Source organism: Macrotis lagotis, chromosome X (genome assembly GCF_037893015.1).
Source record: "Macrotis lagotis isolate mMagLag1 chromosome X, bilby.v1.9.chrom.fasta, whole genome shotgun sequence".
NCBI lineage: Eukaryota > Metazoa > Chordata > Mammalia > Peramelemorphia > Peramelidae > Macrotis > Macrotis lagotis.
The window spans coordinates 466,291,255-466,303,828 of record NC_133666.1 but is presented as its reverse complement, the minus strand read 5'-3'; the positions used below and the strand labels follow the sequence as shown (position 1 = coordinate 466,303,828).

General features: G+C 34.0%; 1 protein-coding gene across 1 annotated transcript in view; it reads right to left on the bottom strand.

The window, feature by feature from the left end:
* PTPRM (protein tyrosine phosphatase receptor type M) overlaps positions 1 to 12,574 on the bottom strand; it is a 1,090,562-nt gene that overhangs the window by 101,045 nt on the left and 976,943 nt on the right. The window contains exon 21 of the mRNA XM_074202077.1: positions 11,041 to 11,077. Within this exon, the coding sequence (XP_074058178.1) occupies positions 11,041 to 11,077 (37 nt within the window). The remainder of the gene's footprint in view (positions 1 to 11,040; positions 11,078 to 12,574) is intronic.

Sequence of the window (12,574 nt, the reverse complement as noted above, 5' to 3'; positions counted from 1 at the left end):
TTTTGATTTCATGCTAAATTTTAAAAATTTCTTATTTTCTGCCATTTGCAGAAAAGAATGAGCACTCTGTGATATCCAGTAGTGATATGCGTGATTTCAAATTGGAAAATATGAGTTGGGAGAAAACTATGGTGCACTGGAAAAACAGCAACATTCTAATAAACAGGTAATTATGCAACTCCCAGCTCTGTTAAAGGGAGATTGGTAGCCTATTACAAACTGATTACATTTGCCATTTTTAAGCTGCATACAATTATATTTCCTCATTAGCATTTGATGTGTTGAATGCAGCTGACGAAGACTACCAGAACAAACAAATATCAATCAAACTAACTCCACAGAGACTTCGATGTGACTTCTCTTAATAACATTTCTCTTCAAAGAATAATCTCTCTGCATGAGGAGTGGGATGACAAGTCTGAGGGGAAAGAAAGAGTAGATGAAAGAATATCATGTTTGCTATCAGGAATTTTAGGAACTAGAAAACTTATTTTATCCAAAAATGCCTCATTAATTTGGTCACCATTATTTTGAACTCTGTGGTAATTCAACTTACATATTTGTATTATCTGGCTGTCAAGGAAATGGATAAAAGTGACTCCTGAGAAAAGTTTGATTGAAGCAAAACAGTTGTCACAACAAGGAATTTCAGAGACACTAAAAACCACATTAGTCACTAAATACTTCCTGATTTCTCTCATGGTTTTTTAAGTCTCAGTTGAAATCCCACCTTTGGAAACCTCCCCTATTCCTTTTTAATGCTAGCACTTTCCTTCTGTTGATTATTTATGATTTTTCTTAAATGCATCTTTTTACAGAATTGTTTGCATAATGTCTCCTTTGTTATTTTGTTTTTGACCTCCATTTTCAAAGAGGACCAATGACAACACAGGTGATGTCTTTATTTCTAAATGAATTGGATTTAAGTGAGGCTGAACACAAAATCTTCAGTCTCATTATCTTCTAGTCACTAAAGTCTAGTGGCAGGACAAAAGTAAGATGACTGGCAATAGTCCTGGATACACTGGGTGATCTTGGCATCTTTGATGTCTGACCAAGCTTTAAGCATCCGATAGCACCTCTTTCAGCCACCTTCATGACCCTGGGAGTAAACTACTCTCAGATGCCCCTTCTGCCAGGGGAAGTCTTCATGTGCATGGGGAGTAGATAGCCACCTGACTCACCAACAAGTTTGAAGCTACCAGTAGACTGTGATTTGCCTTCAACATGGTGTAATCAATCTGCTGAAACAGATTTTTAGGGTGTGACATACAGTAGATACTTAAACTGTGACAAACAGTAGATGCTTATTGATTTCAACCCAAATCAATCCAATCCAATGCAATTCAACAAACATCTATTAAATTACTGTAAAATACAAGACACTAAGAGTTGTGAACACTTTGATAGTTTGGGAATATGATACTTTGACCATGATTGTAATGCATTTATAGTCAAATGGTGGGGAGGGAGGAAAGTCACAAAAAGAAATTATTATGAAAGATATGACAATGAGTGAAATACAAAGGGAAGATCTGGGCAGACTAATGAGAAATCTAACCTGCCAGAAGGAGGCACAGACAGCTTAATAAACAGGTAGCATCTTAATTGGGCCTTTAATGAAGGAAAGGAATTTCAACAGTTGCAGATGAAGGTATAGTGGAAGAAATACATTAGAGGCCAGGAGGACAGAACGAGAAAAGACACTGAGAGAAGAGAGGTCAGGAATACTAAGGGAAATGGTGAGCTGTCTAGTTTGTTCAAAGCATAGGTCATATAAAGAGAACAGCATGAGATGAGATTAGGGAAGAAAGTGAATATTAGGATCAGGAATTTATTCTTTATTTAGTTGGTGGCTTAGAGGTGTGAGAGGTTTTTTTTTTTTTAAATAGAGACATGAAATGATCACTGTGAGAAAATGTTCTTTTAAGTGAAGACATGGCTGCCACAGATGACCAAAGAATAATTTTTTGTCATATGCTATAGAAAGGAGATAATGGAAGATAATAAGCACTTTATTGGATGTGTGCACTCCACAATATGCACAATCACTCCAATAGTACTGTCTACATGGATTTGTTGAAGTCCTTCATTGTATGTGATTCTTTTCTACATTCTCTGTTAGCTCTTCTGCAGTGGGTCGACCCCACACATTGAGGACCATTCTGTAGATCTCTTGACATCTCATAGGTACCAGCAAAACTTATCTGCAAAAATCATTGAAACAAAAAAAAAAACATCCAGAGGGAATTTCAAATGGGATCTAGTTTAGCTGTATTGGAGCAATTAATTAGAATTGCAACTACACCTGAATTAGGACTACAAGAATTTTTATGATTATCTATTTTTAACAATGATGAATGGATCATATATTTAGAAGTGGGAAAGGCCTTAGAGACCACTGAATCCAACTTTCTCAATTTACAGATAAGAACTCTTAAACTACCTTATCTGGCTCTGGCCATGGAATCATCATTTCATTTATGTTATAGGTATATTATTAGTATATACTAATTTTATGTGTACATTCTTTATACATGTTGCCCCTTCCTCAGTAGAATGTAAATTCGTCAAGGGCAGGGTCTGATTTTTGCCTAATTCCAGAGCCTAGCTCAATATAGGTACTTGATACATATTTGCTTGATTAATTGATGTGTGAGGAACTGACAATAGTACTTATGATGAATGGACAGAACGGCTATGCATAAAGATATCTGTGCTTGTGGCAACAACTTTAAAAGCAATGCAAGGCAATTTTACAAGATATTTCAACTATTCCCACCACATCACTCCTGCCCCCCCACCTCCTTAACTTCAATGCAGAAGTACCATCTCATGAGTCTGAATTCTTATTTCTATAAAACAAAGGTCTATTCATGAAATGAGGGCATCTTTATGAAAAAATAATGAGAAAGTAACAGGTAGAAAATATTCTAAAGGAGAGCATATCTTCCCAATCATGCAACTAAGAAACATGAGAAAATGTTAGATCTCATTGTATTTACAACTTATTGATTTTAAGAAAGCATCTGATTCAGTAAAGCACGATACAGCCATGAAGACAAGAGATATCATTGTTATGTATCAAACCTAGGCAATACTCCATGAACAATTGCAAAGATTATTTTGTTTTAATGATTTGTCAGATGTAGACTTCAAATGAGGGGTTAAACACAGAGCTATGTGTATTTGTCAGTTTCACAGTGATACCCTAGAAAAGATCGAAATAAAACCTTGATGGAACAAACTTTTCAGAGAAATAATGAATGTTCCCATTTGAAAGATCCATACCTATTTATTACAGTAGGATTCTTTGGGTCCCCTATTTTGCAAAATACATGTCATCACCCTCTATTTCAAAACAGTGAAATAGGTTCTCTTTTTAAAATTTGTCAACTTGGAATTTACAGTAAAGACTGTATTTTGGTCAAAATGAGTAAAGTTTTACTTTAATTGTGAGTTCACATCTAAGGCTAATTATCTTTAGAAGAAGTGAATGTGTTTAAACAAAATTAGAAAATTGAGCTGCACCTGGGAACTCTTTTCAGCACAATGATTGTGAGGGAGGCAAATCCGAAGTTACACATCAAGAGAGAGGAGTGAAATCATTTCTTTGTTGGTTAAAATGTTTTTAAGAATTTTACTGGAAATTAAATAAAGCTTAGTTTTCCAAATGCTCTGCCAGAGCTGTAGAATTACTCAGACTATACTCTGTTAAAGTCATTGAGTAGAATGAGTAGACCCTTGGATCAAGGACTCTGGCTAGAAGTTTAGAAACTATCCAAATTGGCAAGAAGCAGATTTGGGTGTTCAAATCTAGCTCTCTTCTCCATCTCCAAAAAAGATTCAAAGCCAAATACATATTGAACTTTTATAATTTTTTTTCTTAATTTCCCTCTCTTCTGTGAAAATTTTAGACCTTATTTTTCCCTGGTAATACATATTTGGAATGTTGTAAATCTTTTAAGAACCACAAAAGAAATATTTACTGTAGGAAAATGTTAAACTAGGACCTTTACTTATGTACTGTTTTTCATTCTAAAGTGAAACAAATTTGAGAAAAGAATTTAACTAGTCTGTCTAGACTATTCTTCTTCAGTTTCTTATATTGCATTTATTTATCAGGAAGGAAAATTACCCAGGTTCAAGACAATTTTTGTCTAGCATATATAGTCATAAATGATTTCTTACTTAGTCTATGTCCTTTGAATATGGAGAAATACAGAATGTTTTATACTTTCAAGATTACATTCTTCACCCAAGTCATTTACCAAGACAATTAACCATCAATAAAATGTCAATTTTCTTTTGAATCTGGTACTTTATCTTGATCAAAAATAAAATAAAATAAATAATATAAGGAGTGAGTTGTGTCCATGAATAAATAGCTCTGGAGGAATAAAGTGGAAAGTTTTTTGGAGCTAATAAATATGAGGGAATAGATATTGTGATTTCATCAGTGTGAATGCCCTCTGCACTAATGTTTAATTCACGTGAATATGCCTTCATGTTTCATGTGACTGGAAAATTCATTAACTGGTGGCCAGCTATTTCCAAGAAGAGGATCTCCTATACTTAGAAGGCCAAATTTGAAATCTCCCTGGTTTGGGAAAACTCATTCCTTTTCTCTCCAGGCTATACTCCAGACCCCTTATACCATACTCTAACTCTTCATCATGTCTCTACCATACCCTTCTCTTCATCTCAGTCCTGCAATTTACAGGACAGATGTGCCCTATTTAAGAAAAATGCCCAGGTCAGTATAGTTCTCATTTTTCTCCAAGTTACACTCCAGATTTCTTCTAATATGCCTCTCATTCCCTTCCCCAACACCTTACCCTTCTGAGCTCTCTTTTCCCATTTGAATATAATCTACTTGAGGACAGTGACTGCCCCTCCCCCTTGACAGCGTTTGACTCAAAGTAATCATTTAATAAATATTTGTTGACTGATCTACCTTAGCCTTGGCTTAGTCTTTACAAACTAATAGTGACCTTCTCTAGAGGACTTTTCTAGAGGATACCCTTACTCCTGTACTCCAATAGACCTATGATCTCATTGATTTAATGTTTCTACCAATATTCCAATTCACACAGAAGATTGTCTAACTAGCATAATAAATCAGTATATTCGTTTATCTAGAAAATTGCTACTGAAATTTTGAAGTCATTAAAATTAGAATTTCTTTTTAAACTTTAGATTCAATGTATCTTTAAATTATGTGTGGGTATTTCCCATTAAAACTTCTTTTAAAAAGTTTTGGGGAAATAACGTTTCTTACACAGCAAAAACAAATGGGATGGAATACTTGCCTCTAGGAATGAATCTCCTTGGTGTGAATTTTAAACTATAGAAAACCTATAGATATTGGGTATCTTATAGATGAATTTGACATGGCTATTGCTATCAATAAACTTACAACTTTGAAAGACTTGAGAACTTTGATCAATGCAATGACCAACTACGTTTTTAGAGGACTGACTGACAGAGAAGTGACTGATTCAAGATGGAGAATGAGATTTACATTTTTGGACACTGGCTATGCATAGTTGCTGTGTTTTTCCTGTTTTACTTTTACATTGGGGGAATGAGAGGGAGAAAAAAATTAACATTGGTTAATTAAAAACAAAAAACTGAAAAATCTAATAATCCCACAGAGGGGAAAATATAGGTCAACAACCATAATTCAAGGGGATTTCCTGAAATAGGTAAATCTAGTTAAAGTTTTGTGGGAAATTTGAGGGGGTCAGAGATGGTTTCAAGAGGAGGATGACAACTGAGTTATGTCTTTCAAGGAGACAGGGATGATTTCATTGGCAGCAAGGGGTGTTAGAAAAAGATTCAAACATAGAGGATGGCATAGGCAAACACTTAGAAGTAGGAAATGAATATTTGAGAATGCATAAAAGAAAGTAGTCCAATTGTTCAGGAATATATAATATAAAATGAAAATTACATAAGATTTTAGAGGACTTTGCATAAGCAGCATAAAGAGTTTATATTTGATCTGTAGGTACTGAGGAACCTCTGTGAAGTTATTCAGCAACTGAATGATGGGATTGATGTCATAATAGGAAGTTTATATAGTTAGTGATGAGAAAGGATAGTTTTCAGGGAGGAATGACTACAATCAGAAAGAATTGTTAAATCCAAATCAAAGCTTGATTTATTGATCTTTTAATTGTCTAGAATGAAGAAAGTATTAATAGTGCATATTAAACTTAAAAGTATCATTGTACATGCATTTCCTCCCTTCTTCCTTCTCCTCTACCTCCCAGTGCTGGTTGTTAAACTTTTACCAGATCACCTCAAAAAACATTTTTTTGAGTTAAGCAGGAGTACCAAGAAAGAAAGAGTAGGGAATAAAGTCATCACTTGAATAGAGGTTTATTAGAATGATGAGGATGCTGCTGCTGCTGCTGCTGATAATAGTATCTGCCATTTATATAGTATTTTGTTTGTGAAGTACTTTACAACTATTTTCTCATTTGACCTTCACAAGACCTCTCAGACTAGAGGAGGAAATGAGGATCTTTAGTAGGTTGTATGAAGTAAGAACAGAAAGGAAAAACAGATGAAAGAGATACTGTTGAGATTTAATTGACAGGAGTGGCAAACTAATCGGATATTGGTGGTGTGGATGGTAAGGGCAAAGGGTGCTGAATTGGTGGACATTAAAGACTTGAATTTGATTTTCTCCTCCTCCTCTCCATGAATTGTGTGACTCTGGACAAATATCAACCTTTCAGAATTTCAGTTTCCTCATTTGTAAATTATGTCTACATATCTACCTTATGAGAATTATATAAGGATCAAAACTTTCAAGTATAACATAAATGTCAACTATTGTTATAACAATGAAAAGGAAATTGAATTCAGAGACAGAGGGATCAAATTCTAGTTCTACCAATGTGAATCAGTTTTACTTCTTAGGGTTTGTTTCCTTATAAGGAAAATGGGAGAGTAGGATGATATCCTTTCTAAAGTTCCTCCAGGGCATGGGTAGTTAGGTGATACAATGGATAGAGTACCAACCCTGGAGTCAGGAGAACCTGTGTTCAAATCTGACCTCAGACACTTGACAATTACTAGCTATGTAGCCTTGGGCAAGTCATTTAACCTTGATTGCTTTGCATCTAGGGTTAGGCTCTGGTGGAAAAAGTGAGGTTGGTGACTTAGCACCCTCTTTCTCAAATTCAATTCATATGCACATCATAGTATCACTTCCCTGATGTCATGGTCTTCTAAGAGAACCAAGGACAAACATCATCAAAGTCTCTTCTAGTTCTAAAATTAACCTATAATATTATAGAATTGTTATTCATTTGTTTCGATCATGTCTCACTCTTCATGACCACATTTGGGTTTTTCTTGGCAAAGATACTAAAATAGTTTGCCATTTCTCTAGATCATTTTACAAATGATGAAAATGAGTCAAATTGGGCTAAGCTACTTGTCCAGCTAGTAAATGTTTGAGGCCAGATTTAAAGTCAAGAAGATGAGTCTTTCTGACTCTAGGCCTAGGACACAGTTAAAGATGATTCTGCTGTTTTAAACCTGGTAAATTAGTAATAGGGTGATACCATCAATATAAATAGAAAAGTTTGGAGGAACTTTGGGGGAAAAGATGAATTCATTTTTAGGGATATTGAGTAAGAAGTGCCAGCTGAGCATCCAGGCAAACATATCTAAAAAAGCATTTGGAAATATGGCACTAGAGCTCTATAGAGAGATAGTATATATTGATATAGAATTGATATAATTTTCATTAGAGAAATAAGTGAAACTATGGAAGTGGATGGGAATGTCCAGAGGGATAGCAGATGAATTTTTCCATGAGGATAGAATGATAAATGATAAATAACAGGCCAAATAAAATGATAAATAACAGGCCATGCCTGTTATTTAAAGAGTGGGATTAGAATAAGGAGAAATGTAGGAGAGAGCAGGAATATTTAGAGGGAGGGATAAGAGGACAACTATGGCATTTCAATTTTGCAGAAAACAAGGGAAGATAGTACTGAAGTCAACAGTGTCAAATGTTACACAGAAATCAAGGAGAATAAGTACTATTAAGAAGATCACTGTATTTGTTAAGAAAATGTCCTTGGCGTGATATGGATGGAAGGAAGCCTACTGGACCTGAGAATGAGTAGGTATTAATAACAGTAGTTATACTACATTAGCATATAATACTAATGTATCACACTATTGTGTTAATGTATTATATTGTATTATATTATATGAGTATTAAACTATATTTTGCATTTCATGTAGGTTTTTTTTTTTAGGTTTTTGCAAGGCCACACAGCTAGGTAATTATTAAGTGTCCGAGACCAGATTTGAACCCAGGTACTCCTGACTCCAGGGCCAGTGCTTTATCCATTACAACACCTAGCCACCCCTCATGTAGGTTTTAAGGATTATAAATAACTTTACAAGCATGAATTTATCAGTTTTTTGCTATGATTGGGTGAGGGTGGTGCTATTGTTATCTACAGAAAAAGAGACAACAAACTACCTTCTTCCCCTCTCAAATGTCTTGCTTCATTTTTTAAAAATTAAGTATTCACTTTCTCTCCCTCCCACTTTCTTTCTCCCATTGGAAAAAGAAAATAAAATGCTTATAATAAATATGGATAATTAGGCAAAACACATTAGTTACACTGGTTGGTCATTGTCTAAAAATATGTCTCTTTCTACCCTTTGAGTCTATCACTTTGCTGACAGAAGGTGGGTGGTTTATATCAATACCAGTTCTCTGGCATCTGTTGGTCAACACACTGATCTGAGTCCTTAAGAGAATATACTGTCTAAAACATATAAGACATGGGTTGAAAGGGTTTACAAGGTAAAAGGAAGATTTGAATATGGGTTCATTTCTCTCTCCTCCCCATTGGGGAGATCTTATTGTTGACTTAGGAAAAATATGCAGTTGAAAAAAAAAGAGATAAAAGAGAAAAAGGGAGTGACTGATGTAGGGATAAAAGACTATGAGGAATGGTAGAGGCTTAAGTTTTGACAAGAATGACAATTTGATATTTAAATTATAGAGAATGAGTGAAGATAGAAGTTTGGAGGAAGGTAATACACATTGGTTGACCTTAATACACTAAATATACTAAAGTAGGAATCAAGATTATCTGGGGAAATCGTCAGGAAAGAAGTAGAGTTAGAGACTTGATTAGAGAAAGTCTAGAATAAGTGGTATTATCAAAAGGACATCGCCACCTAGCAGTGAGGAATCAATCATTATAGTTTCATGATATTATAATAAATACTCAAATAGATATGGGATGAATGTCCCCTCTAATAATGCTCTAAGACCATGAGCCTTACAGCAACACATCCATGGTTGCACATTTTGAATGATTTTTTTCCCATATCTTTCCATAAATCACTGAGGATTCACCCAGTCTTCTGGGGGCTTACTTTGTTTTCTTCTGACATCATGAATATGAAGGAAAAAAATTAGATGGTTCAGAATCAAAGGGTCTTAAATCTAGAGCTGGAAGGAATCTCAAATACTATTCCAACTCTCTCCTTTCACAAATGTGAAAACTAAGAATAAAGTCAGTTAAGTGGCTTACTCAGGGTTACACAGGCACTAAGCATCAGAGGATTTGAATCCAGATCCTGTAATTTCAGAATACTCTTTCAATTTGTAACACTATCTTGTTAGAACCATGTGAATTTATATTACATAAAGTTTTTTTTAAAGATGGACAAAAGTAATTTGGAATGAGCTTTTTACCAGGGGAAAAAAAAATTTCTTGAGTTCCCAGATTAATTTTCTGTGTTGGCTGTTATGTTCTCCAGAGTCTACTGCTAGGGGTATTTAGAACAATCTTTTCTTTCCCAAGGAAATACCTAGCTTTCTTATGATAGCAATTATTAGTAGCTAATAATTATTAATGAAAGCCAATAGTATCCCTAAGAGATCACCAAAAGGATAGAAGACACACATTTACAAAAATATTCATAGAAACTTTTTGTGGTAGCACAGAATTGGAAATTGAGGGGATACCTATCAATTGTGGAATGACTGAACAAATTGTGGATTATGAATGTGATAGAACACTATTGTTTTTATAAAAAATCATGAGGAATGGGACTTCAGAAAAGCCTGGAAGGATTTATGTAAATTGATGCTGAGTGAAATGAGCAGAACCAGAACATTATACACACTAACAATACTGGGTGATGATCAACATGATGGTCAGGTTCATTTCAGCAGTACAATAATCAAAGATAATTCTAGAAGACTTGTGAAAATACCATCCATATATCCAGAGAGGGAACTGTGGAGTTTGATTGCAGACCAAAGCTTACTATCTTCAATTTTTAAAAGTTGTCTAAAGTATGTATTTTTTCTCACTAACGTTTATTTCCTTCTGTTTGGATTTGATTGTTCTTTCACAATAAGATTAGTATGAATCTATATTTAGCATAATTATGCAAGTAGAGTTTATATTGGATTGCTTTCTGTCAGGGAAAGGAGGGAGGGAAAAATGTAAAAACTCAAAACCTTGCAAAAAATGATTGGTGACAAAAATTGTTGCATGTTGTTGAAAAAACAAATGAACAAAATATTAAAAAATAAAAATATAAAAATCAGTAGCAAGTGAACCACAAGCTTTCACAAAAAATGAAAAACCTAAAGCATAAGTTTTAATGTACTAAAGAGAGCCAAAATGGCATAATAGAAAAGAGTGTTGAACTTGGAATCTGAAAAGTCTTGGTTCAAATTCTGTCTGTGACATTTAATAGTGATGTGAAAATGAGCTTCAGGAAATTCTCCAAGAATATAAATTATAGATGAGACGGCAGTAAGATTTAGTAGAAAGTATATACAGAAGTACACATAAAAATCTCTCTTTTAAGGATCTTCAAATATCAAATTAGCTAAATTTTCTAATTCAAGCTATTTACAACAGGAAAATGAATGAGTATAATGTAAGAAACAATTTTATAATAAGTTTATCATTACCTTAAAGAAATTAAACAACTGGAAAAAGATGTCAAGACTAATTGACTTACCTTGTGTGGCAATATAGTGATTGGGTCGGTGATAACCCTAAAAAATTAGAAAAAATAAAGAAAGGCTTATTTGACAAACTTAAAACCCATGTGTGCTACCTAAGTCATTTGTTAAATTCACTGAAATGAATTTTCATATAAGTATCAGGAGTTAATATATTCAATGTTGAGATTAAACATATCTAACACATTGTCTTTCATTTAACAAAGGAATGACATCAAATTTCAGAGTCATGATGATTTCAAGGGAGTTATGAATAGCTCAATCATATGCCAATTATGAAGTGATAGATGAGCAATAAACATCAACAATTTATGGAGTCTCTGAAATAATACAACATTCATTAGAGTAGAAATAGGTTGGCAATGTATAACAGGATTGTATTTGGTTGAGCAGTTATTGGCCATGGTTTTAACTCACATGTTCAATCAGTGTAGATAGTTAATATCAATGTTAATACTACCAGTCTTTCTTGTGACACCAACTAAAATGTGAACACAAAGAATTTAAAAGGGCAGCACCTATACCTGTTACCCTATCTTTGGCAAAGAAAGCATGTGGAAGTCACCAGAGAATTAATTGCTTAGGAGGATAGAACTGTGTAAGGACAAGATTGGGTCACAGAAACTTACAACTTTTATCTTACACTCTAATGCTTTCAATTTTTTCCCTCTACCTTCAGATTAGTAGGAAAGTATAAATCGTGTAATAAAGATTTGGAGTCTCATTTTAATTCTCTAAACAAGTGGACTTTCAGCTATGCATTTACCTAATTCCTTAGGTTGATTGCTGAGCAAATTTTTTTTTTTTTGCCCTAGCTTAAGGAAGATAAATATTTATTTAGCATTGTGCTAGGAGTGTCATAAATACCATCTCCTTTGATCCAGAACAACTTTGAGAAGTAGTTATTTAATATTATAATACCCATTTCATAACTGAGAAAATTGAGGCCAAGAGAGGTTAAGTGATATGTCCAGGATCACACTGCTGGTAAGTATATCTCCTCATATACTCTCTAATGTGAATGCTTTAAGTTCTTCATACATGATTACCAGTGTTGCCTGTAATTTTTAACTTGAGTTCTATTAGTTTAAAATTGTCTTCATTTATTTAGCTACATTCATTGTATAGATATATTGGGGGGGGGTTCTGCATAATTTCCTACAATTCTGCCCCATGGAAAACAATTTGAAGTTAAGTAAAAGAGTTAGAAAATTGTTTTTGTTCATTGATCCAGCAATACTTCCTATCCCAGGGAGATAAATTGACAAGAAAAGACTTCTGTGTACCAAAAATATCCACAGTGGTTCTATCTGTAATAAGTAAAACATTGGTAAGACAAAAACAAGCTAAAAATTAGGAAGTGACTGAACAGACATAAGCAATGAAGTCTGACACAAAGGCCCTTCTCCCTTTTCCCTAGCACCATGGACAATTTTCCTTCTTATTCTTGTCACATTGATTTTTTCTTTTTTTTTGCAAAAAGCTTTTAAAATTTTATAGAGTTAGAATTGCATATTTTCTGGAAATATA